This window comes from Galleria mellonella, unplaced genomic scaffold (assembly GCF_026898425.1).
Source record: "Galleria mellonella isolate WM207_F2 unplaced genomic scaffold, CSIRO_AGI_GalMel_v1 utg59, whole genome shotgun sequence".
In the NCBI taxonomy this organism is placed as follows: domain Eukaryota; kingdom Metazoa; phylum Arthropoda; class Insecta; order Lepidoptera; family Pyralidae; genus Galleria; species Galleria mellonella.
In genome coordinates, this window is record NW_026442125.1 from 1,844,435 (window position 1) to 1,868,735 (window position 24,301).

General features: G+C 34.8%; 1 protein-coding gene across 1 annotated transcript in view; it reads left to right on the plus strand.

The window, feature by feature from the left end:
• The window catches only part of LOC113522707 (neuroligin-4, Y-linked), a 138,746-nt gene that overhangs the window by 42,123 nt on the left and 72,322 nt on the right, over window positions 1–24,301 (plus strand). Inside the window, exon 2 of the mRNA XM_026908490.3 lies at window positions 15,785–16,343. Within this exon, the coding sequence (XP_026764291.1) occupies window positions 15,890–16,343 (454 nt within the window). The 5' untranslated portion in view covers window positions 15,785–15,889. The remainder of the gene's footprint in view (window positions 1–15,784; window positions 16,344–24,301) is intronic.

The following is a 24,301-nucleotide window of genomic DNA, read 5'->3' on the forward strand; positions in this document are numbered from 1 at the left end:
GTACACAGACAATATAATATATTATTATATACAGAGCTATCGCTATGTGACCGAATCCCAGACCACGCCACTGACGTGCCCCGGATTCGTGCTAACAATACACATGTCGACCGCTTTAACTGTTTTTAATTAACCCGGAATGGTTTTAGACGGGACTCTAATTATTCTGTACTTACGTCAGGATTTCGCTTGTCGTTTTTTGAATAGCGCGCTAATGATTATTCCGTGACGCCATGGAAGTTCTATAGGGTGAGATTAGTCTTTGTTGTGCAGAAGGTTTCACTGGCTCGCTTTCAAAGTTCTTAACGCATTTTGGTTTTCGACCGTGACGTTAAGAGCCAAATGATTTAAATTCGAATCTCGGTGACAATAAACCCTTTGTGGTATTTTTTCCCACGAATTCTTCAGTACTGGATTGTGCCATTTACAAACGACATCTTGACTTGTTCTTTCTTATATAAAAAATGATTGTTTTCTACTTTTGATATATTTATTTATCTACTACTTACATAAATACATATCTGTCACGCATGTCTCACATTAGGGTAGACAGAAACAACTTTGAAAGCGTTCCACCAAATGCTTCGATTCCAATAGATTTCTTTCGCTTCCTCGACATTCATCAGTCTTGCTATAACTGGTGAGCGTGTATGAAAATATTGATGAATAACGATATATATATTATTTAGCTGTGTGGTCCCGGCATAGAATAGGCCACCCCTTCCTTACCCGTGGATGTCGTAAGAGACGACTAAGGAGGGGCGAGGGTCCCTCTTAAAACATCTTCAAAGCGTAACTGCGGTTGCCAATCCGCCGGCCAAGCATGGTAACTACTGGTACACTCCAAGGGGGAAGTTTATATTCAGCAGTGGACAATTAAAGGTTGATATGATGATGATGATGATGATTAAATATTTATTGACCAAATTAAAGTATGATACAGAAGGTGAACTTAAAGCTACCAGCATTAGTTTCATATTTCATACAATTACGAAGTAAATCACGAATGGTATATATACTTAATTATACAAAACTAGTTTAGCCTAGGCAAAACTAGTTTGTCCTGAAATTGGGTTTGGCCGTTAACAGAACCACATTTTGCATTTATTATATTTTTATTATACATATTTGGATTATACTTTATGTGGTGCAATAAAGAGTAAATAAATAAATGAATAGAATTTAATCTAAAGCGAAAACGAATTGATGAGAGAGATTTGCAGAGTTCAAACTTACAAAGTAGTTTCGTGGATTAAACCCCAAATCTAGGACCACTGACTCAAAGCCGTGAATTACCGTACAATAAATTTGTTAGTGACCCCAATTTACAACGTTACTCCTGCATTCATCGGGTAAACATTAAAAATGAACTCTGTTGCCTCGGCTTTAGCCCTCCCGAAAGAACTGAAATTTTAATTACCTTTACAGTTTATTTTAGAATGGAATAACACAAAGCTTGTTAATGTGTTATACGTTTTAAAGTAATAATATTCAGCACCGTAGAGTTTTCCGATATAAATGAAACTGTTGCTATTTTTTCAGACTCAGCTTCTTTATTTGCATTAAACATTTTTTAAAAAGAGTTCAACAAGAATTAACCATGATGGTTTCCAGGGGGAACCGCGTTGAGGTCGACCTGATAGGATATCTTGCTAGCAATAGGGTTATTAGAAACCATTACTAACAATCCGTCCACTCCACCTCGGGCATCATATTGAACAATCTTCTTTTTTCATTTATTTATTTATTTCTTATTGCATACCATAATATACTTAGTAGATAACATTTCAATTATGGACCCTGTTGGGCACAGCGAGTAGGGGAGAGGTGGACAACACTTTTGTCTAAGGATCTGTTACAATATTATCCAGTCATTGAAATTGTATCACGATAGGTACGTATTTTCTTATTATTTTTATTATTCATTATTTAAGTATTGGTGTGTATGTATTCATATCGTAATTGTTATTAGTATTATATAGTTATTTAATATATTCTGTAGTTTATAATTATTTATATTCATATTGTAAAATTAATTAACAAATAGTTTAATTATCATTTTTAATTTGATTAAATTTAACTAAATTAACTCTAAGATATATTTGTACTCAGTATTGCAGTTGGTTTCTTTATCATACCTGTGATTACATTTCCACATATGCCATAATTTAATTACTTGATAATCGATTAACATCGGTATAATCGTCACCATCTCACACGCCCGTTGAAAGTCCATTACTCAGTATCGAGTTATATCGAGTCATTAATCGAGCGTGGCCGATTAACGAACGAATCGTTTATCAAAACGCCCTCATTCTGCATCGATATCGGGAGATTATTGCGTTGGCTTTCCGCTATAATGGATGCCGTATTTAAAACCTTATTGGGAGGAAAAAATGAGCTTTAATGAATAACCACATGAGTAATTAATTTAATTCACAATTTATTTGTTACTAATTCTGATTTAATATTGATCAGCTAAACTTTGTTACTTTTTTTATAACATAGAAGAATATAGAATAGAGCTGGCTGGAAGGGCATGCATGATTTGTTTTTCTTTATACAACTTTAGTATGACAAACAAACTGACGGCCCACCTGATGGAAAATGGTAACCGTTGCCTATAGACATGAACAATACTATGGCCATAACAGAGTATACTGTTTCGCCCATGATACCCCCCATGCGTTGCCATTCCTGAGGACTCAGTTGTCATTCCTCTGTATCCTGTAAATTCACGCCATATCCCACCCTACAAACCGAAACACAGCCATGCAAAAATGACTGCTTTATATATGACATAATTTGTACTCTAGTGTTATTTAATCCCTTAAAATTGTTTACTTCATTTCATACTGTATGTTGAAGCAAATGCTGTGAATACCTTTAATAGGCGTGTGCATTAATATTGTATTGTATTTAATGTTTGTTATATGTGTCATAAAACAATATGCTGTTGGTGTTTCTTTAAATAATTAAATAAATATATAATAAATTACTATTTTTCACTAAATAAATTTCATTTTAATAAGTACTGGCAAAAATAAAACATTCTCGTATCGCAACGACAATTGCGGTAGTTTTCAATGCTCTAGAACAGTCTCTCCATTCATCCACATTTCAGCCATTATCCGTCCACTGCTGAACATAACTACATTCTACCAGAGGGAGACTTTGTACAAAAGTCGATTGCTTGGGTACCTCTGTCCCATTCGTGTTTCAACCGTGAAGCAGTTGTGTTTGCATGGCTGTGTTTCGGTTTGAAGGGTGGGATATGGTGTGAATTTACTGGGTACAGAGAAATAACACCTGAGTCCTCAGGAATGGCAACGCATAGGGGGGTATCATGGGCGAAACAGTATACTCTGTTATGTCCATGGTGTTGCTCATGTCTATAGGTGACGGTTACCAGTTTCCATCAGGTGGACCGTCAGCTTGTTTGCCATTCTAAGTTGTATAAAACAAAAAACATAAGCCTCTCCCATACACTACCATAAAGAACGGTCCTGAGCCACCTGCATACACTGACTCCTTGCAATGTATTTTAGGTCGTCACTCCATCTAGTAGGGGGTCGTCCTACACTGCATTTACACGTACGCGGTCGCCACTCAAGAACCTTTCTTCCCCATATGTCGCACAGCATGCTTATCCATGAGCAGTCTCACTGAATGATAATTATAAAAAGTTTCCGCTCGGTTTTTTTAATTGAAAAACTAAAAATGAAAGTGCAATGAACAGTTTAAATAAGCAAAATGGCTTTTAATGTTAAACACTTTGTACGTGAAACGGAAGCGTGACATGAAAAACTAAGGTTAGCTCGCGTGACCATCAAGTTAGAAATATCAATTTATGTTGTTTATAGCTCAGCTTATGGGTAGGTAAGGTTTGGTTACAGTTAAAAACGTGTAAGAGGCCTGTTTATGGTTTTTTTTGGTGGGTGAAAATGGTATGGTAACCCCGCCCGCGCTAACGGGATACGCTGGCGGAGCACCAGTGAAGGGTGATAGATGAGAATGAAAACAGGCCAGTTAGCCCATCATGATGAATTAATTAAGGAATTAACCATGATATTTTCCAGGGGGAACCGCGAGGAGGTCGACCTGGTTGGGTATATGGGATTCTCAGCCTCCATTACTCCATTTCCCCCCTGTTTATGGTTACTAATATTTTAAACTAACTATTTGCCTGCGAATTCGTACACGTAGATTTCACGAGTAGATAAACTGATGAATTTTTTTTTTTGAAGCCCGGATATTAATTTCCAGGTTTAAAAATTTCCACGATAAAAAATGTATAGAAAGAGTTTAAGTCCATAATTTTTTTACATATAAAATTCACTGACTTGTGTTACTATAGGGGACGGGCTTAATTGATTGATAGAGACCTATATTCAGCAGTAAATTTCAGCCGGCGAATTGTTTAAAAATAGATTTTTTTTATATAACTTAGAATGGCAAACAAGCTGACGACCCACCTGATGGAAAGTGGTAACCGTCGCCTATAGACATGAGCAGTACCATGGACATAACAGAGTATACTGTTTCGCCCATGATACCCCGCATGCGTTGCCATTCCTGAGTTCTCAGGTGTTATTCTTCTGTACCCTGTTAATTCACGCCACATCCCACCCTTCAAACCGAAACACAGCCATGCAAACACAAGTGCTACACGGTAGTAACACGAATGGGACAGAGGTACCTAAGCAATCGACTTTTGTACAAATTTTTGAACGGAAAGACTTCTATACAAAAGCAAGTTAAACAAAAGTTTGTAATAATGAAAATTATAATTCAGCACATGTAAATAAAGTGGAACCGAATACAACGAGGTCGCGTCGACACCGCAATTTCCTGGCTGAGCCAGCGGCCCGCTTCCTGGCTGTGACAATATTTACCTATACCACGCTTGCAATTTCAGCCAACGTGAGCTCAGTTTTATGCATATACTTAAAAAAAAATTAATACAAGGTACTTGTTTTATGGGTTTCTTTGTATTTATTTTATACAACTTACAATGGCAAATAAGCTGACGGTCTACCTGATTGGAAGTGGAAACGGTTGCCTATAGACATGAGCAATACTATGGAGATAATAGAGTATACTGTTTTGCCCATGGTATCCCCATGCGATACCATTCCTAGGGATGCAAGTTTTTGAAAAATATCGATATAGCGATATCGATATATATCAAACAAAGTCGATTTGATATATCGGTGTTATAGACCGATATGTCGATATTTTTTTTTATTTTTAGTAAAAAAAGGAATCGATATAAAAGTTAGTTTGTGTTTTTTTCCATGTCAAAGGCTACATGCATGCCAAATTTCATCCAAATCCGTTCAGCCGATTTTGCGTGATTGGGTAACAACATCCACACTTTCACATTCATAATATTGGTAAGATTAACATCAAAAGCTGTTAAATAGTTCCATTTCTTAATTTGATTCCATTGCTTTTGATTCCCTCCCGGGGAGGGAGGAGTGTACAGCCGCTATGACAGTAAGAACTCAAAAAGTAATATAGAAAAACCAGACAGATAAAACAGTTTACGTCGGGACAGTTGGTACCACAAAGAAACGATATATTGAGATCATATCGATATTTATATATCGATATTGACTTTGTGCCGATTGCACTATATATCGATATTTTCGGGCGTAGATATATCGATATTTATCGGGTTTCCAATATATCGTTGCAATCCTAACCATTCCTGAGGACGTAACATAATAGATTTTGCCTTTATGACTAAGTGCGAAATTAATCCATAGTAATAATTAGAATTAGTCTACATAATCATCATTATCATCATCATCATATCAGCTGTTAACTGTCCACTGCTGAATATAGCCCTTCCTTCCTTTAGGGAGAAGTTTGCCAGTAGGTGCTACGCTTTACGGATTGGCAGCCGCAGTTAAATTTTGGTGATGTTTTAGAAGAGACGCTGCTGCCTATCGTTTAACCATAAGTTCCCTTGTCGCTTCTTACGACATCCATATGAATGGAAGGGGTCGCGTATTCTATGCTAAGACCACATGGCAATAAATCATAATAATTATTATCTGTATATATATATATATATATATATATATATATATATATATATATACTCCTGTGAAATCTTTCCAGCTTCAAACTCCAGCAATCTTTTAAATACTAATTTCTTTTTTTAATAAATTTGACAGATTACGATTCGAATCGATTCAAACATCGATTTTGCAAAGAATCGCCAACCCTAGTCCTAAAGCTCTAGAAATCTAGTCGGTTCGTGTAAGATAAATATCAGATGAAGGATATAAGTACGGTTAGCATCAAAAGCTGATGAATACCATAAGATTTTTAAAAGCGTTTTACTTCGTTCTATATTTGTTGATATTAGTTTATTATACTCGTATACTCGTATGTTGCACGTAATCAACAAATTTTTACTTTTTAGTAATATTAATCCGATTCTAACGTTAATGTATTTTAATTTTGACAGGCGGATTGGCAACCACAATTAGAATTTTACAGATATTTTAAAAGGAATGGACAGAGGAAATCTATATATATTCTTTATTGCATTGTTAATACATTTATTAATATTGTGAGCAAAGATGGACTTATTTCTGAATGAGATCTCTTCCAGTCAACCCAATACAGTTAGAAAGCATGTCTTTACCGAGCAGCTGAAGTGCTATAACTATTAATACTTCGAATACGAATAACTGTTAACATTAATCAATATATAAACAAATATACAATTAAACACTTAAATTAATATATTAATATATATTAGAATATTACCCAAATACATATACCATAAATAAATATAATACATAAATGTATAAATGAATATACTATACGTGTTAACCGACTTTTTATGCTGACTGTACCGAGGCAAACCTTGTCTGACGTTATAAATATGGAATAGATTGTACATATCGATGCTTCAGTAACAAGTCGAGTCTACGTAATCTAGAAGAAATAAAGTAGTCAACGTGAGATGAATTTAGAAAAAGCAAGAAGATAGTTGTCTATTGTTCAGCACTTTAAGATTTCGCTTTTCCTCGTATTTCGGTATAAAAAGATGGTGTTCCATAAAAACATTGACTTCAGTTATGGCAAAATCAATTGTTTTGATTTAAAAACTAAATTATTGAGTCAATTTTGATAAAATGTCTATGGAATCCATTTGAAAATATACCTTCTTTAACCGACTTTGAAAATAAGGAAGTCCTCAATGCGATTGTATTTTTTTGTTCGTTACCTCATAACTCCGTCAGTTGTGAACTGGTTTGGAAAATTAGTCCCGTACAAATTTTATCAAAATCGCTTTAATTTTTAGGTGTTGCCACAGTTGTAGTCGAGAAAATATATATTACATGGAATATTACATTCAACAGAAAAACATAGATATAATTGTTTATAATTAAAACCAAACTGTTTATAATTACTCCTCTCCATCCAAAGGTTGCCTGGAAGAGATCGCTCTTAGCGATAAGGTCGCCCATTGTTTTCTCATTGTGATTATTTCTTGTAATTGTTTATATTTATAATAAGTTCACTATTGTAATCTTTCGGAGGAAACAATAAAGAGTATCTATCTATCTATCTATGGGTAGATACTATCTATGAATAATCTTGTCGTTCATCAATGTGTACACTAACGGGGTACCAGTGAAAGGTGATAGGTGAGGATGAAAAGGCAGATCAGTTAGCCCGTCGTGACGAATTCAACGATAAATAAGTCAAGATATTTTCCAGGGGAAACCGCGTGGAGGTCAACCGGATAGGATATATTGTTAGCAATGGGGACTAACCTCCCCATTACTAACAACAAATAATAATAATAAAATACATATGAATGTGCGTGTACGTGTATTAATGTTTGGAGTCGCTTTATTCGAAACAAACGTACCCGTTAATTTGATACGTTAAAATATTTTGATAAACAACCACAATTTACTGCTTTAACTACATAATTAGAGAGAGCATTGATTAAATTAAAAACTTAAATTGAACATTTGCACGCGAACCTACCTCTACCGCTGTATAAACGATCACAGATTATCACATCAAATAGCGGAAGATGTTTTTTGTTGATTATAAAATAATTGGTATAATTAGGTTTTTAATTATGACTTTTTGTGGGTTGAAAACAGTTGTTGTCTTACTACAAAGAAGTTTAACTTCCGATAGGTTAATTAATTAATTATTTAATTTTATTTACACATACACTAAACAAACTTTTCACTTAAACAATATACGTACTTATACAATTGTATCGTTGTGTTTGTAAATTGTCTTGCTTATTTCCTATATTGTATAATGCAAATAAAGTATACTTATTCATTCATTCATTCATTCATTCATTAGATACAATATATATAGATGTGTATATTTAAATATCTTTTTTTTGTTTGTTTTGTATAATTGGTACCGGTGATGTGGTTGTGTCAATGTTATTTATAATTTAACTTAATTAATAGATATAATGGTCAGATCCACTCCTCGCCAATATTTGCATGTTTATATACTTTCTTTCTTTATATAGCGATCTGTAGTTAACGTTGTTGGTAGTACTATTAATCACATTTAAATGTAATCCTATTATAATTATATATTATATTATTGTTTGTTAACTTTAATAAAATAAAAAAAAATCTCTTTAATAAAATAATATAAATGATAATAATTGAATAATAAGATAAATGATGAAATAATATAAATATAAATGATGATGTCTTACTATTGCAAAACAATGTTATAAATAATTATTTTATTATTGTATATTTAATAGTATATATTTAATTTTTTTTTATACAACTTATAATAGCAAACAAGCTGACGGTCCACCTGATGGAAAGTGGTAACCGTCGCCTATAGACATGAGCAGTACCATGGACATAACAAAGTATACTGTTTCACCTATGATACCCCTCACGCGTTGCTATTCCTGAGGAGTCAGGTGTTATACCTATGTACCCTGTAAATTCACTGCCAAATCCCACCCTTCAAACCGAAACACAGCCATGCAAACACAACTGTTTCACGGCAGAAACACGAATGGGACAGAGGTGCCTAAGCAACACGACTTTTGTACAAAGTCTCCATCTGGTATACGAACAACATTTTTATTTATATATATCAGATATTAGATATTTCTCAAGGATAAAACACCACAAATATCATGCGATCTAAAGTACCCAGTAAAGCGTATGTCTGTTGTCCATTACCAAGCACAGATATCCTTTGTTAGGCCGGGAAGTATCATAAAACCAAATAGCAGTGTTTGTCTTGATCGGCACAATGCTTTTGTCGAAATGTCATTACATTTAACTTGAGTGGTAACCACTTCGGTATAACGTATTGTTATGATTTTACCATTATCCTGAATAAAGAAATATCGAAACAAAATACCATCGCTACATAGTATAAAATAAAGTCGCTGTCGCTGTCTGTCCGTCCCTATGTATGCTTAAATCTTTAAAACTACGCGACGGATTTTGAAGCGGTTTTTTTAATAGATAGAGTGATTCAAGAGGAAGGTTTATATGTATAATACATGCATAATATAGTAGAGAAACACTTTTTTTTTATACAACATAGAATGGCAAACAAGCTGACGGCCCACCTGATGGAAAGTGGTAACCGTCGCCTATAGACATGAGCAGTAGCATGGATATAACAGAATATACTGTTTCGCCCATGGTACCCCTCATGCGTTGCCATTCCTGAGGACTCAGGTGTTATTCCTCTGTACCCAGTAAATTCACGCCATATCCCATCCTGATAAATTTAGAGGTTTCTAATGTGATGTTGTAATGTAAGGGGGGCCGGCGGCGCTATTTAGTATCAGCATTGCACCCATGCGAAGCCGAGGCGGGTCGTTGGCTGGGGTATAAAAGAAGAATAGAATCTTGACCTTTGTCGTTATGGTTGTTGAATGGGCCTCTTTCCTTCCTGTGTGTGGACTTTAATGATCGAGGGATGGGCAGTACCGTTTTCTTTTAAATTCTTAAAAACCTAACTGCGGTTACCAACCTGCCTCCTAAGCGTGTCAACTACTACTATATATATATATATATATATATATATATATATATATATATATATATATATATATATATATATATATATATATATATATATATAATTTAACTTAAAACGTGATATTTACATGATATACACGTTTTAAGTTAAAATTACAACCTTTTCAAATTTGGTGCACAAATTTTTGCCTACAGACAGATGGATAACATTTTTATGTCCAGATATCATCTTTTTTTAATTATATTATTAAGATTTGTTTTTCCTATTTATTTGGGTATCCCTTTGCCCTGTTTTATTTTTCCAAATAAACTTTAATGCACAGTAAAATTCTATGTACATTAGACGGACTTAATACCGGAATGTGTTCTCTACCAGCAACCATTGGACAAACCGAGAAATAAGTAGGCGGTGCATTATTGAATAGAGGAAAAATAAAGTGATACGTACTTAATAACAAAACAATTATATTTATTTAACTATCAATTTATATTAGTTTTTTATAATTCCTGTCTACGGTCGACTGGTAGAAAAATCTATACTGTGTTAAATCCGCCATTTATATTCTAAGAGTATAAAAGTTCAACAAATAAATCAATGTAAACTCCACAATATGGCTAAGAGATTTTTCTCTGTCACCGTTCCACCAACGAGAATGATTAAGCGAAACACGTTCAATTGTTCAAACATAGGAATCGCGGACCAATTTACTTCCCTTCCAGTTGTCAGTGGGTACATAAAGTATGAACACAAAAGAGTAATTTAGTGAAAGCCTCGCAAATTTGGTATGCTAAACATTTTCTCATTTAAAGTACCGGTAAGCCTTGATTTCGTTGATTAGATAGAATGAAAATCGATAAAAATATCACCAATAATATCCATGTTCCACCATCTATCCAGATATGGTATATAAAGTCAGAGACTTTATACAAAATTCGTCTCAATGGATAATTCTACTCCATTTGTATTCTTCACCTGTGCTTGCATGTCTGTTTTTCAGTTTAAATATAAATATACTTGGCAGTTAGATTACAGGATACGAAGGTATGACTCCTTATTCCTCAGGAATGGGAAGTCGTAAAGGTTTTTTTTTAATGGGTGATAATGGAGTGGTAACCCCGCCTGCGCTATCGGTATACACTGGCAGGGCGCCAGTGTGAGATGATAGGTGAGGTTAAAGCAGGTCAGTTAGCCCATCGTGACGAATTCAACAAGAATTGGCAACGCATGGGGGGTATCATGGGCAAAACAGTATAGTCTGTTATGTCCATGGTCATAATGTCATGACCCTGGACATAACAGTCTATAGGCGACGGTTACTACTTTCCATCAGGTGGGCCGTCAGCTTGTGTGCCATTCTAAGTTGTATAAAACACTAACAGTGACAAAATAAAGAATAATACATAATATTAATCGAAGAAAACATTAAGTAAATTTGCCACCAATACCGTTTACCACAATTTTGCTACCTAATAAGCAGTTTTATGCTCTACTAAAAAAGACATAGATTCTATGATCACAAATATGATATAAATATTAATATGGGGCTAAGCCTTACTGGTTACAAAGAGAATTGTGAATATTGTTTCTCAATCAGCAACAGTATCGCCTGAACGTAATGACAATGCCATGTCAACTATCCTGTCGATAGATAGAGACATGCAATTAATCCTGTCTCCACTCTCAATTTAACGCATATTGACTGCAAGCGTGCCTGTAGTAGTTAGAAAAGATTGGTTACTAATGGGAGACAGGCGTTACAGATATGTATGTATGTATGTATGGTTACTATTATTAAAATCCAGCGTTCAATATGAATATAGAGATTTGTTAGTTCAATATAAAATCCAATTACTGACATCGTTTGTTTGTTGCGATGAATTTTACCAAACGAATATATTTTTTTAATAAGTTATATTTACCCACTGTTATTTAACAATTTTTCTTTTTTGCTAAAAAACTTGTGTATGTGCGTAATTGGTACTGCTAGTTTACAAGCAATTTAAAATCGTCATTAATTTTTTAATTTACTACATTGAGAACAGCCCGCAAGAAACTCAACAGTTAATCTTTTAAATCTCTGTTAACTTATATATTATTATAAGTATACATACATACATATGTATAAACGTATTTTTTTTTATACAACTTAGAATGGCAAACAAGCTGACGGCACACCTAATGCAAAGTGGTAACCGTCGCCTATACACATGAGCAGTACCATGGACATAACAGAGTATACTGTTTGGCCCATGATACCCCCCATGCGTTGCCATTCCTGAGGACTCAGATGTTATTCCTCTGTACCCAGTAAATTCACGACATATCCCACCCTTCAAACCGAAACAAAGCCATGCAAACACAACTGCATTACAACTGCAACTGCAACAATACAAGCGTGTCAAAAATGAAACCTAACGGTTATGCTAAATAGTATCACAATCACATTTGCATATACTTTTACGCGAACGATAAGCATGTAGCTGTTCAGAGTAGATAATTAACGAAAGAACTAAATTGTATATGTACATATCATTCAGAAGGTATTAACAATAGAAAATGTACAGAAAATAAAATAGAAATTATAAAACATGTAGTATAAAAGGCGAAAGGTCGAGATAAAGTGAATGGCAGGGAAAATGTATGCAAGAAGAAACGTTGCTGTCATGTCGTTACGACCAGTCTGGAAGAAAGAAATGAAATAACTATGTACAATTTAATAACCCTAATTGATGGTGAAGGAAGTGATGTTATTTATAGGTGGCTGTGAGATTAATATATACAATATTTATTTAAAAAAGTCACTAACATTTTTGTTGTTTTAATTCTTATAGATTTAATTACTATATCATTTTTCAATTACTTCATAATATAGTGATGGCCCTTATATCCCATTGCTAGCAATATGCACTTAATATTTTAATGGGTGAAAATGGAATGGTATACACCGACGAGGCACCAGTGGAAGATGATAGGTGAGAATGAATGCAGATCAGTTAGCCCACCACGATGAATTCGACAAGAATTAACTATAATGGTTTCCAGGAGGAACCGCGTGAAGGTCGACCTAAGAGGGTATATTGCTAGCAATGGGGCTATTAGACCTCATTACTAGCAATCCCTTTCCCCCTTAATATACCCTATTAGATCGACCTTCAAGCTTTCCTCCTCAAAACTATCGTAGTTAATTCTTGTGAAATTCATCACGATCAGCTAATTGTCCTGCTTTTATTACCACCTATTATATTTCACTAGTGTACTGCCAGCGTATACCATTAGCACAGGCGGTGTTACCATTCTATTACGACTTATTAAAAATAATGTTATTTTCACTATGTTCGGAACATTTTGTCAGTTGTTTCCGGAACATGCAACGAATCCTCTTTAAAATCATTGGTTGGTATACATTGTGCGACAAACAAATCCCTATTTCACCAGTTATGGCGTCTACAATCGGACCGTTAGTTTGTCCGACCATTCGCTTTCCATAAATATCCCAAATCCCTATCTCCAGATTTTATGTCCAAGCGATTCCTTTGAAAAAGGACATTTTACGAGTGCTGCTTGTTTACTTCTGTGTTTATCTCGTACGAATTTATTGCGCCAATAACTCGGTACGGGGGAAACTATCTGCTACCCAGGGCATCTTGTTATGTCCCCTTAAGAAATTGTCTTTGCATATTCGTCGTATACAAAACTAGGGGAGTTGTATTTTATTTTTGTACTCGTATTTGTTACAAATCTTATGTCAAAAGGTAAAAGTATTGTTGTCACTCGAAGTCGATAATTTTAATTGTCACTTCGAAATCTACGCCAGTTTCTCAGTATTTCAAATGTCAATAATATTTTTAGATGTCAATTACTGATGACAAACAAAAAAAAATCAAAAAGTAAATGTTTAAATCTAGATTAATGCAATTTAATGTTAAGGAGAATGGAAATGGAAAATTTGATAAAATATTTAACAAATGATAAATAAATAGATCATTAGAAAATTTGTTTGCATTACTTACAGCACAGAAATAACAACAAACATAGATAGACATGTACAGTAAAAAGAGATAAAAGAATACGCATACAAAAAAAAATGCATAAAAGAAGTAACAATTTTTCCATTCATGCGTATGCCACAGTAACACAATATGACCACAACTCAGCTTGTTGCTTTGCCCTCAAAAGAGCAAGACAATTGAAATTACGTAATTTAATTTTGATGGGCATTACTTCTACGAATTTTCAAACGCATTCACAATCTCAGGTGCGTACATTGAAACTACAAGGAATAGGTAAAATTGAATCACGTCTTACAAAAGACGATATTAAAGCTTATATAATTAGTGAAGCGTATTCAAGGTTTGATTGAACACCGTCTTATAATGAGAGCTGGTTCGCTCGTGCCATGAATACGTGATACTGGAAACCAGATCCAGTTATACATTCCAGTATATCGGTTTGTGTTCTATGGCGCATTGAAATGAGTTTCTTTATTTACTTTAGATAGATAGATACTTTTTTTGTTTCCACCAAAAGATTACAATAGTAAACTTATTATAAATATAAACAATTACAAGAAATAAACACAATGAGAAAACAATGGGCGACCTTATCGCTAAAAACTATCTCTTCCAGGCAATCTTTGGATGGAGAGGAATAAAAAAAATAAACAATTTGGTCGCTAAATTTAGCAAACATTGTATCATTTTATAGAAGGTATACAAATTTATACTGAAAACAGAAACCTCTTTCATATTCTCCCATTTTATTGTCTATATTCGCCTATATTGGGCATAAAATAGGCCGCCCCTACCTTTCTCATGGGTGTCATAAGAGGCGACTAAAAGATATTATGGTCGAGGGATGGGCATCAGCGTCCATTTTAAAATATCTCCAAAGCCTGACTGTAATTGCCAATTCACCTGCCAAGCGTGACAACTACTAGAAAAACTCTCCTAGGGCTGGCTTATGTTCAGCAGTTGACATTTAAAAGTTGGTATGATAATCATAATTGTCTATATTTATTATTTTATTATCATTTTTGTTACATATCTGAGCAGTAGAAGACTGCTAAAGACTGTGTGTATTTTTAATCTCTTATGTTTTTACAATTTGTTATCCCAATGTCGGTAATCAGAGATTATTATTGTTATTATTGTTTCTGGCATCACATATCAACTATATACAATTTTTCATTGTATCTATATTCCAAAATGTTTTATATAAATGACTTTTTTATACAACTTACAATGGCAAACAAGCTGACGGCCCACTTGATGGAAAGTGGTAACCGTCGCCTATAGACATAAGCAGTACAATGGACATAACAGAGTATACTGTTTCGCCCATGATACCCCCCATGCGTTGCCATTCCTGAAGACTCGGGTGTTATTCCTCTGTACCCTGTAAATTCACGCCATATCCTACCCTTCAAATCGAAACACAGCCATGCAAACACAGCTGCTTCATGGTAGAAACACAAATGGGACAGAAGTGCCCAAGTAATCGACTTTTGTACAAAGTCTCCCTCTGGTATTAGCTTACATTTCAAATGATTTCCTATAAGAGATTAATTAGGTTTATAATAACATCTTTTATTGTTTTATTTATGTTTACATAACAGAATAGAAGGTTTTTTTCTGTCGTCTACATTGTCCTTTACATTCTATCTTTTATGTGACAATCTTTACAGTCTTTTTTATATGAAAATCTATGAAAATAATGCAATATTTATTTAGCAACTTCTAATTTGTTTCAGATAACCAGTAAATGGTCCGCAAAAGCAAAGTCCGTTACCAAAATGGTCGACTTATAGCACCTAGTAACAGACAGTATCTAGAACTGTGGCGGTGGAAGCGGAAACATGTTAATGCTGATCATTGTATACTTCATTACACTTCCCGTATTGACATCGAGGCTGGTGAGAGGCGATACCACGATGGACGAGAAACCTCCCCAACCGTTGATAAGCTCAAGAGTCGTCCGAACCAAGTACGGAGATATACGAGGGTTCATTGTCACCCCAGAGTCTCGATTCCTCGAGCCGGTCGAGGTCTTTCGAGGCGTACCCTACGCGTCTCCTCCAGTTGGTTCCTTAAGATTTATGCCACCAGTATCTGGTGCTCAATGGTCTGGTGTGAAAATAGCTGAAGAATTCAGTCCAGTGTGCCCTCAAGTACTGCCTGATATAAGAAATGAAACTGCCGTGTTAAAGAGAATTTCCAAGGGACGGTTGGAATATTTAAAGCGAATTCTACCCTTCCTAACAAATCAGTCGGAGGATTGTCTATATTTGAACATCTACGCACCAGCTCAAGGTAATTCTACTATTTATTCACCATTACTTTAATTTGCTTCTTACGATCCGTTAGAGCTGAATCAATTAGAAATAATTATGATTTGATGCTTTATAATCATTTATATCTTATATTTGGGAATAATTTAATAACAATTTATGCTCCAATTTATCAATTTGATACAATGTACTATATTTATATTATATAAAATCTTAAAAATAGAAAAGCCTGTAAATAGCGTTGGTTAAATTTTGTAATCAAATAAGCAAGGAAATAGAAACTGTTGTACATTTTATTATAATAAGTCGAAAGTATGAAGTCGGTTAAAATGTATAGACGTTTAGTTGAATAACAACTTTCCAAAAAGACAATCCAAAATCATGATAGTATGAAGTAGCATTAATGAAATAATTTCGTTTACCTCACTATCAAAATTGTGAGAGAGCTAGTATTATAAGAAAAGTTGAAGGATAAATTATTTACCAACTATAAATGGTAGAAAATTTAACTACAGTAACATATTATAACGTTACACACAATTTTTGGATCGGGATAAATTAAGTTATAAGAATATAGGGATGATTTTCAGCAAGTGAAATTTCAGTTTAATTTCGGTAATCTTTTTTAAAAAAAAATAATTGTCTCTAAAAAGCATTTCATAAAATCCTCCTTTCCAAATTTTGGGGGTATCGGCTTTTCTGGAAACTCAAAGTTTAAAGCTTAGTTAAGAGCTCCATCGAAATTGGACAGAGACCGCATTTGGTGAAAATCACTTAGAAACATTTCATACTTGGTTCTCTACATACGCTAAAATGTAACTGTCATAAAGATAAATCATCACCATCATTTCAACCATAGGCCTCCACCATGGACTGCCACAAGGAATGGTTCTGAACCATCTGCATCCACTGACTCCCTGCAATAAATTTGAGGTCGTCACTTCATCTAGTGGGGGTTGCCCTATACTGCGTTTGCCCGTACGGGGTCGCTACTCAAGAACCTTTCATCCCCTTTGGTTGTTGGCTTTTCGAGCTATATGACCAGCCCATTGCCACTTCAGTTTGCTCATTCTTTGATATGACGAATTATAAAGATGGATATTATGTAGAATTTAATTTATAAGAGTTAATTTTAACGAAACGTTAACAATAAACATAACAGTCCTATATAGATATTATTTATCAGTAATCAAGTCGCGTTACATCGCTACAATAAATTTAAATATACGTACAAAAACCATTGTAATTAAAAAAGCCTACGTAAACTCGTAAAGCGGAAAACGTCAATGCTCACAAAAAAATCGATTAACAGAGGCCAAGCGGTCGACTGAGCTAATTTTCAAAAGAGTTTTTGCCCTTGATGGGGGAAATCACATTCATCGCGCTGTAACGAGAAACGGACGGAAAAAAATTGAATGGAAACAGGGCGAAATTAAAAATGATACGAATGTATCCCTTTGTGAAATGTGCGCCTCTCTAATTGGATATGAAGTGAAAGCAATTAGTGTTATCGCTGTCAAATTAATTGCGGTCATATTTGTTTTTAGGTTGTAGTAACGTTTCTGATGGGAAAAAAGGAAAGGAGAGGAAAGAAAGCAAATATATTTTAATCTCACATTTATAGATACATACATACACACATGCACGCACACGCACACGCACACGCACTCGCACACGCACACGCACACGCACGCGCACACGCACGCGCACACGCCCAACACACACACACACACACATGTGTGTGTGTGTGTGTGTGTGTGTGTGTGTGTGTGTGTTCACATATATTCACTAAAATAATGAATATATACCGTGTTTTTCTTGAAAGTGACGCAAATTTTTAGTTGCACTAATTTTTAGATAGTATCTCTTTATTAGAATATATAATTTAATAGAAAAAGGACTAGTCTAAGTCTATGAAATTTTTTTAGTAATATATTATATATCCATTTTTTATAGGTTCTTTGTTATTCTACTGATTGATCCTTATATCATTCCAATTATTTTTATTTTTAATTTCTTTACTCGTAATATAATATCAATAAATAAATGAAAATGTAACGCAAATTTAAATAAAATAAAAGTAAATAATAATAATGATATGTATATTAAATTTTACATTATTTAATGATTACATTATTTATTTATTCTTTATTGCACAATAATACTTTGTACAAGTGGCGAGTTTAATGCCGTATGGCATTATTATTGCATCAGGAATTACAGTCTCGATAAAATATTTTTTTTTATTTAATTATTCTGAGTTAATTTTTTTTTATACAACTTAGAATCGCAAACAAGCTGACGGCCCACCTGATGGAAAGTGGTAACCGTCGCCTATAAAGATGAGCAGCACCATGGACATAACAGAGTATACTGTTTCGCCCATGATACCAGACATGTGTTGCCATTCCTGAGGACTCAAGTGTTATTCCTCCGTACCCAGTAAATTCACGCATTATCCCACCTTTCAAACTGAAACACAGCCATGCAAACACAGCTGCTTCACGGTTGAAACACGAATGAGACAGAGGTACCCAAGCAATCGACTTTTGTACAAAGTCTTCCTCTGGTAAAATAATATGTAAAGTAAATAATTATTTATTAATTACATTAAAAATTATGTCATTACAAAATAACAAGGCGTTTTCACATTAAAGTAAAAAAATTAAAACGAACTCTTCACTCGGAATGAGGACCATTTTTAATTAAAACTCCATTTTCTGGAATTAGTAAACGGGGATCTAATAAAAGGCCTCTCGAATGGAGATTATTAATAAGGGAAAGGAGGGTTGGACCTCGTTCCCTCAACGCACAGGTATACTTAACGTCAACTTGTGTGGCTTCGAAAAAGTCGTATACGAGTATAGGCATAGCAGCACCAAAAAAACCCGTGTTGCATTTGAGCCGAGAATATTAGGAAAATCCCTCTGCCTTCATGTTCGCCTGGTTACGTCAGTACGCTTTTGTCACGAACGCAGGCAGATGTATACAGCTTTGTGTATGCTTCGGGTGGCAAGTGATAAGAGAATGGAGTGACGTCGTGTTCATTAGAACTATTTTCGTTTATTACATAATAGATCTTGTACGAAATTGCATACGATTAAAAATGAAACGTACGTACATACTCGTACTTATGTACAGAGGTGTCGGTTGCTGTAACGGTAATAGTGTTGCGAGTTCAATGGTTTTTACCCATCTCAAAAAATGCCCAACGCATTTAAAGAAGTTTTTACTTGGAAAAAGTCGTTAGTTTTTTTATAGAAAAATTATTTGTTTCTAAAACTATAAAAGGCTGAAACTTTCAATAAGTTTGTTTTTTGATGAGCGAAAATGGAATGGTAACCCCGCCTGCGCTAACGGGATACGCTGGCGGAGCACCAGTGAAGGGTGATAGATGAGAATGAAAACAGGCCAGTTAGCCCATCATGATGAATTCATCAGGAATTAACCATGATAGTTTCCAGGGGAAACCACGAGGAGATCGACCTGGTTGGGTATATTGCTAGGGATTTTTAGCCTCCATTACTAACAATCCCTTTTCCCCCTTTCAATAAGTATTATAATATATAAAGATAATTTATTTAGGTAAAATCTAGCAACACAGCTGCAATTTCGGTAGTTAATTACTATTATGTCAGCTGAAGTATACCTGAGTCCTCAGGAATGGCAACGCATGGGGGGTATCATGGGCGAAACAGTATACTCTGTTATGTACATGGTACTGCTCATATCTATAGGCGACGGTTACCACTTTCCATCAGGTGGGCCGTCAGCTTGTTTGCCATTCTAAGTCGTATAAAAAAAATACACTTTCAGCCCTTGTGTTGTTAAAAAATACAATAAGATTTTCTATACCTTCATGATTATAGGATTTTCAATTTTAATTCGAAAACCACTCTTATGGAAGAATGGATTTGCCCGCTATATATTTAAATACGATTGGAAATATATTATTTAAATTTCTTACATTCTTATTTTTAATCAGTCTGGAAATGTTTTTCTGTCTGTAGGCGAGCTATTAGTTTACGTGTGGGCTGTAAGCTTGTTTGCTTATTCTAGACACCTATCAGTTTCTAATACAGCGCCGTGAAATAACGATACAGTGTCTAGATTTATGTACCCTAAAGGTCCTTAGTTCAAATCTAGGTGACATCAAAAATTTCTGTGTATCGATTTAAATTTTTAACACTCTTGTGAAGGTTAAAGAAAGAAGTTTTAAAATATTAACAGATATATAAATAATATAATAATAATAAAGGCTTTATTGCTAAAGTACAAATAATATATACGTATATGTGTATTCTGCCAAGGGGGAGACTTATGTTTAGCAATAGATTGTTAAAGGCATTGTATATTGATGATGATGATGATGATGATGATGATGATGTCAAATTCAAATCATCTATATTCAAATAGACGTCTTTACAAGCACTTTTAAATCGTCCTGACCTCACTGGTGCCCCGTTATTCTATACCAATAGCGCAGACGAAGTTACCATTCATACATTTTGTTCGACTGTCTGGACTACATACATACATACAGAGGGAGATTTTGTACAAAAGTCGATTGCTTGGGTACCTCTGTCCCATTCGTGTTTCTACCGTGAAGCAGTTGTTTGCATGGCTGTGTTTCGGTTTGAAGGGTGGCATATGGCAGTGAATTTACAGGGTACAGAGGAATAACACCTGAGTCCTCAGGAATGGCAACGCATGGGGGGTATCATGGGTGAAACAGTATACTCTGTTATGTCCATGGTACTGCTCATGTCTATAGGCGACGGTTACCACTTTCCATCAGGTGGGCCGGCAGCTTGTTTGCCATTCGAAGTTGTATAAAAAAAAACATACAAAATTCGCACATACGTCCAAAAACTAACTCTTCTGTAACATTCTGGCAAATCGATTAACACTCGCAACTTAAGTAACATTAAACGATTATTAAAAAAAAAATTAGAAATTTCAAATCGGCCATTTCCTGCGAATTGGACCCCACCATAAATCCGGAGTGCGGTTTCGGGCCGCCCTTTCCCGAAAATAGTCTTTCGGCTTTTAAATAAACGTACAACGATGCTCGCCCGGGGGCGCTTCCTACGATTTTCATTACGCCTGTGTACTTTGTTTTAGAGTAAATAATGTATGTTGGGTTTGTATCGAATAGAAACGGAGCAATTGTTTACTTGCGCCGATAATTTTGGATCAAAACAAAATAAAAATTAATTAAAATTACAAATACTATGTTTATTTATCGGAAAAAATAAATAATTACTTTGTTTTCTATTCGATACAAATCCCACACAATGTGTGGGACAGAGAATTTGTTTGTTATTGTTAATTAACTTTTTATTTAACTTTAACAACAAATGAATCTAGATTTTGCTTCATAAATATTTTATTCTTCAATAAATCGAAATAATTTTATTTAGGTTTAATTAAAAAAAATATTCATAATGTCAAATATTTATTTATTTCATCCACTGGGTGAGCCTTACATTCTTCCAATACGCTAACCCAGGAAAGCATGAGTACAATAACATATAAAAAATAAATAATAATATAAAAAGACTTAAACAAAAACGTCTGAACACAAATACTCTGTGGTCACTCGACGAAACTCCAGCAAGTTGGAGGCAAATACATCCAATTGCGGATACTGGCTCAAAATATCATAGAGTAGTTTCAATGCAAGAGATAGGGGAGCCTGTTTAGCGAACTCTGTTCTTCGTAATGGAATATCGAATAAGTGCCGTCGACGTGCTCGCACGTAGTTGCTGGGCGCTCCTATTGATATTGAAAACTAATTAACAATTAGTCAAAATTGTTTTCACGTTACCACTTTCCATCAGGTGGGCCGTCAGCTTGTTTGCCATTTTAAGTTGCATAAAAAAAGTTATAAGATTGTGAGATTTAAACATATACTGAGAAATAAATTTTAGTAACTCCAGAGGAAGCTGCGAACAGCAATATTGAATATATTTTGTCTCTCTCATTCGTTCTGAAAATGCTTTTGTTTTTATACAATTTAGAATTGCAAACAAGCTGACGGCCCACCTGATGGAAAGTGGTTACCGTTGCCTATAGACATGAGCAGTAGCATGGACATAGCAGAGTATACTGTTTCGCCAATGATACCCCCCATGCGTTGGCATTCTTAAGGACTCGGATGTTATTCCTCTGTATTTTTAGTCCTCAATGAAGTTACACCAGCAAGCTCCAAGAGGACAAGACATGGAAATTGCTGGACTCATTTATTGATATTACATATTTATTTATTTTATAGTTTATTTTATACATATAGTTGTATATTTGGCATTGCAGGGAGTCAGTGGATGCATGTGGCTCAGGACCATTCTTTATGGCAGTCTATGGGGGAGGCTTATGTCCAGCAGTGGACGAATAATGGCTGGAATGATGATAAACGAGTAGTTAATTTAAAATTTACTCGAAATACGACAACTATTTTAACTAGACCAATATTTCGAGGCATCACTCGCGTGTTGCAGTCAAGTATTCGGTAATTCCAATAATTTTACCTGCGCAATGATACCGGTTTAATACAAAGCCGATTTAGTATTCGCTCGATTTGTGACTCGCCTCGAAAATGTTGATATTCGCATTTGGCGAATCTCGGTTACTAATGGCCAGTACGTGCAATTTCAAAGCGCGGTATGAAAGCGCGTTCGAACCAGGAAGAGACACTTGGACGAGTAACTGGCTTACCTTAGAAATATTGTTGTAATGAAAAAAAAAATCTTTTATAACTTCATTTTACCAGCGACTTAATCAGGGTCTATAAGGAGACTTAACAAAAAGTCAAAAGATCAAAGTCTATCTCAAAACCTACTTAGTTATGTCTATTTCTCTCATATGTTTCCCATTGTTAACCTTTATAACTAGTATCATTTGTAATGGATAAACTTATTAAACTGGGGGGAAGGGATTGTTAGTAATGGGGTCTAGTAGCCCGATTTCTAACAATACACCCTATCAGGTCGATCTCCACGCGGTTTCCTCCTGGAAACCATTGTGGTTAATTCTTCTGGATTCGTCGCGGTGGGCTAATTGACCTGCTTTCATCCTCACCTGTCATTCATCACTGGTGCCCCACCGGTGTATACTGATAGTGCAGCGGGCTCACTATTTCATTTTACAAAAAAAATCTCAATAAACTCAATTATTATCTTTCTGCGATAAAAAAGCTGTAGAGAGATGTATATAGCTACGTACTGTGGGTTAGAGGTACCCAAGCAGTCGACTTTTGCACGAAGTCCCTCTTGGTAATAAACAAACCATACGAAAATGCCTTTGGAAAATATACTCTATGTTCTGAAGAGATAAATAATATTATACAATATTAATATGTCATTTAACTGTATTTATTAGTATTAATGTTGTTTGTACAGCATTCGTTCACATTATCAGATCGTTAACTACATGATTTCTCACTGTATCGGATTGACTGGAATATACCTCTTGCAGAGATAAGTCCACCCTTGTTCACAACATTTATAAATGTATCATCTATCCAAATTATAAGTGCTGTACAGAATTTCACTACCAAACACCTCGTAAAATTTCTATTATTAACAGGAACTAACAACGAGCCCTACGAAAGAGAATACGCAATAGATCCGAGACGTCACAATGATTACAAATTTTCACCTAAAACTGCTCAAGCATTAATCGTAATAAATATATAAAGGAACCTTATTAGTCGCTATTCAACACACTCTTGACTGTTTTTGACTATGCCAATTAAGCCGATAGCAATTTTAGTGGAAAGCAAACACCGTTCCATCAACTATGTTCAACAAGCATTCTATTCCCAACTGATTTGATTTCGCCCGTAATTCATTTTTGCTCACGTCCAATCGTCCAATATCGGCCCGTTGTTTATTATGGCATCCCACAGGATTGCGGTCCATGGTAATTAAAAGAACAATTCATCATAGGGAATGGCGTTAACTAAATCATCCGGTTTAG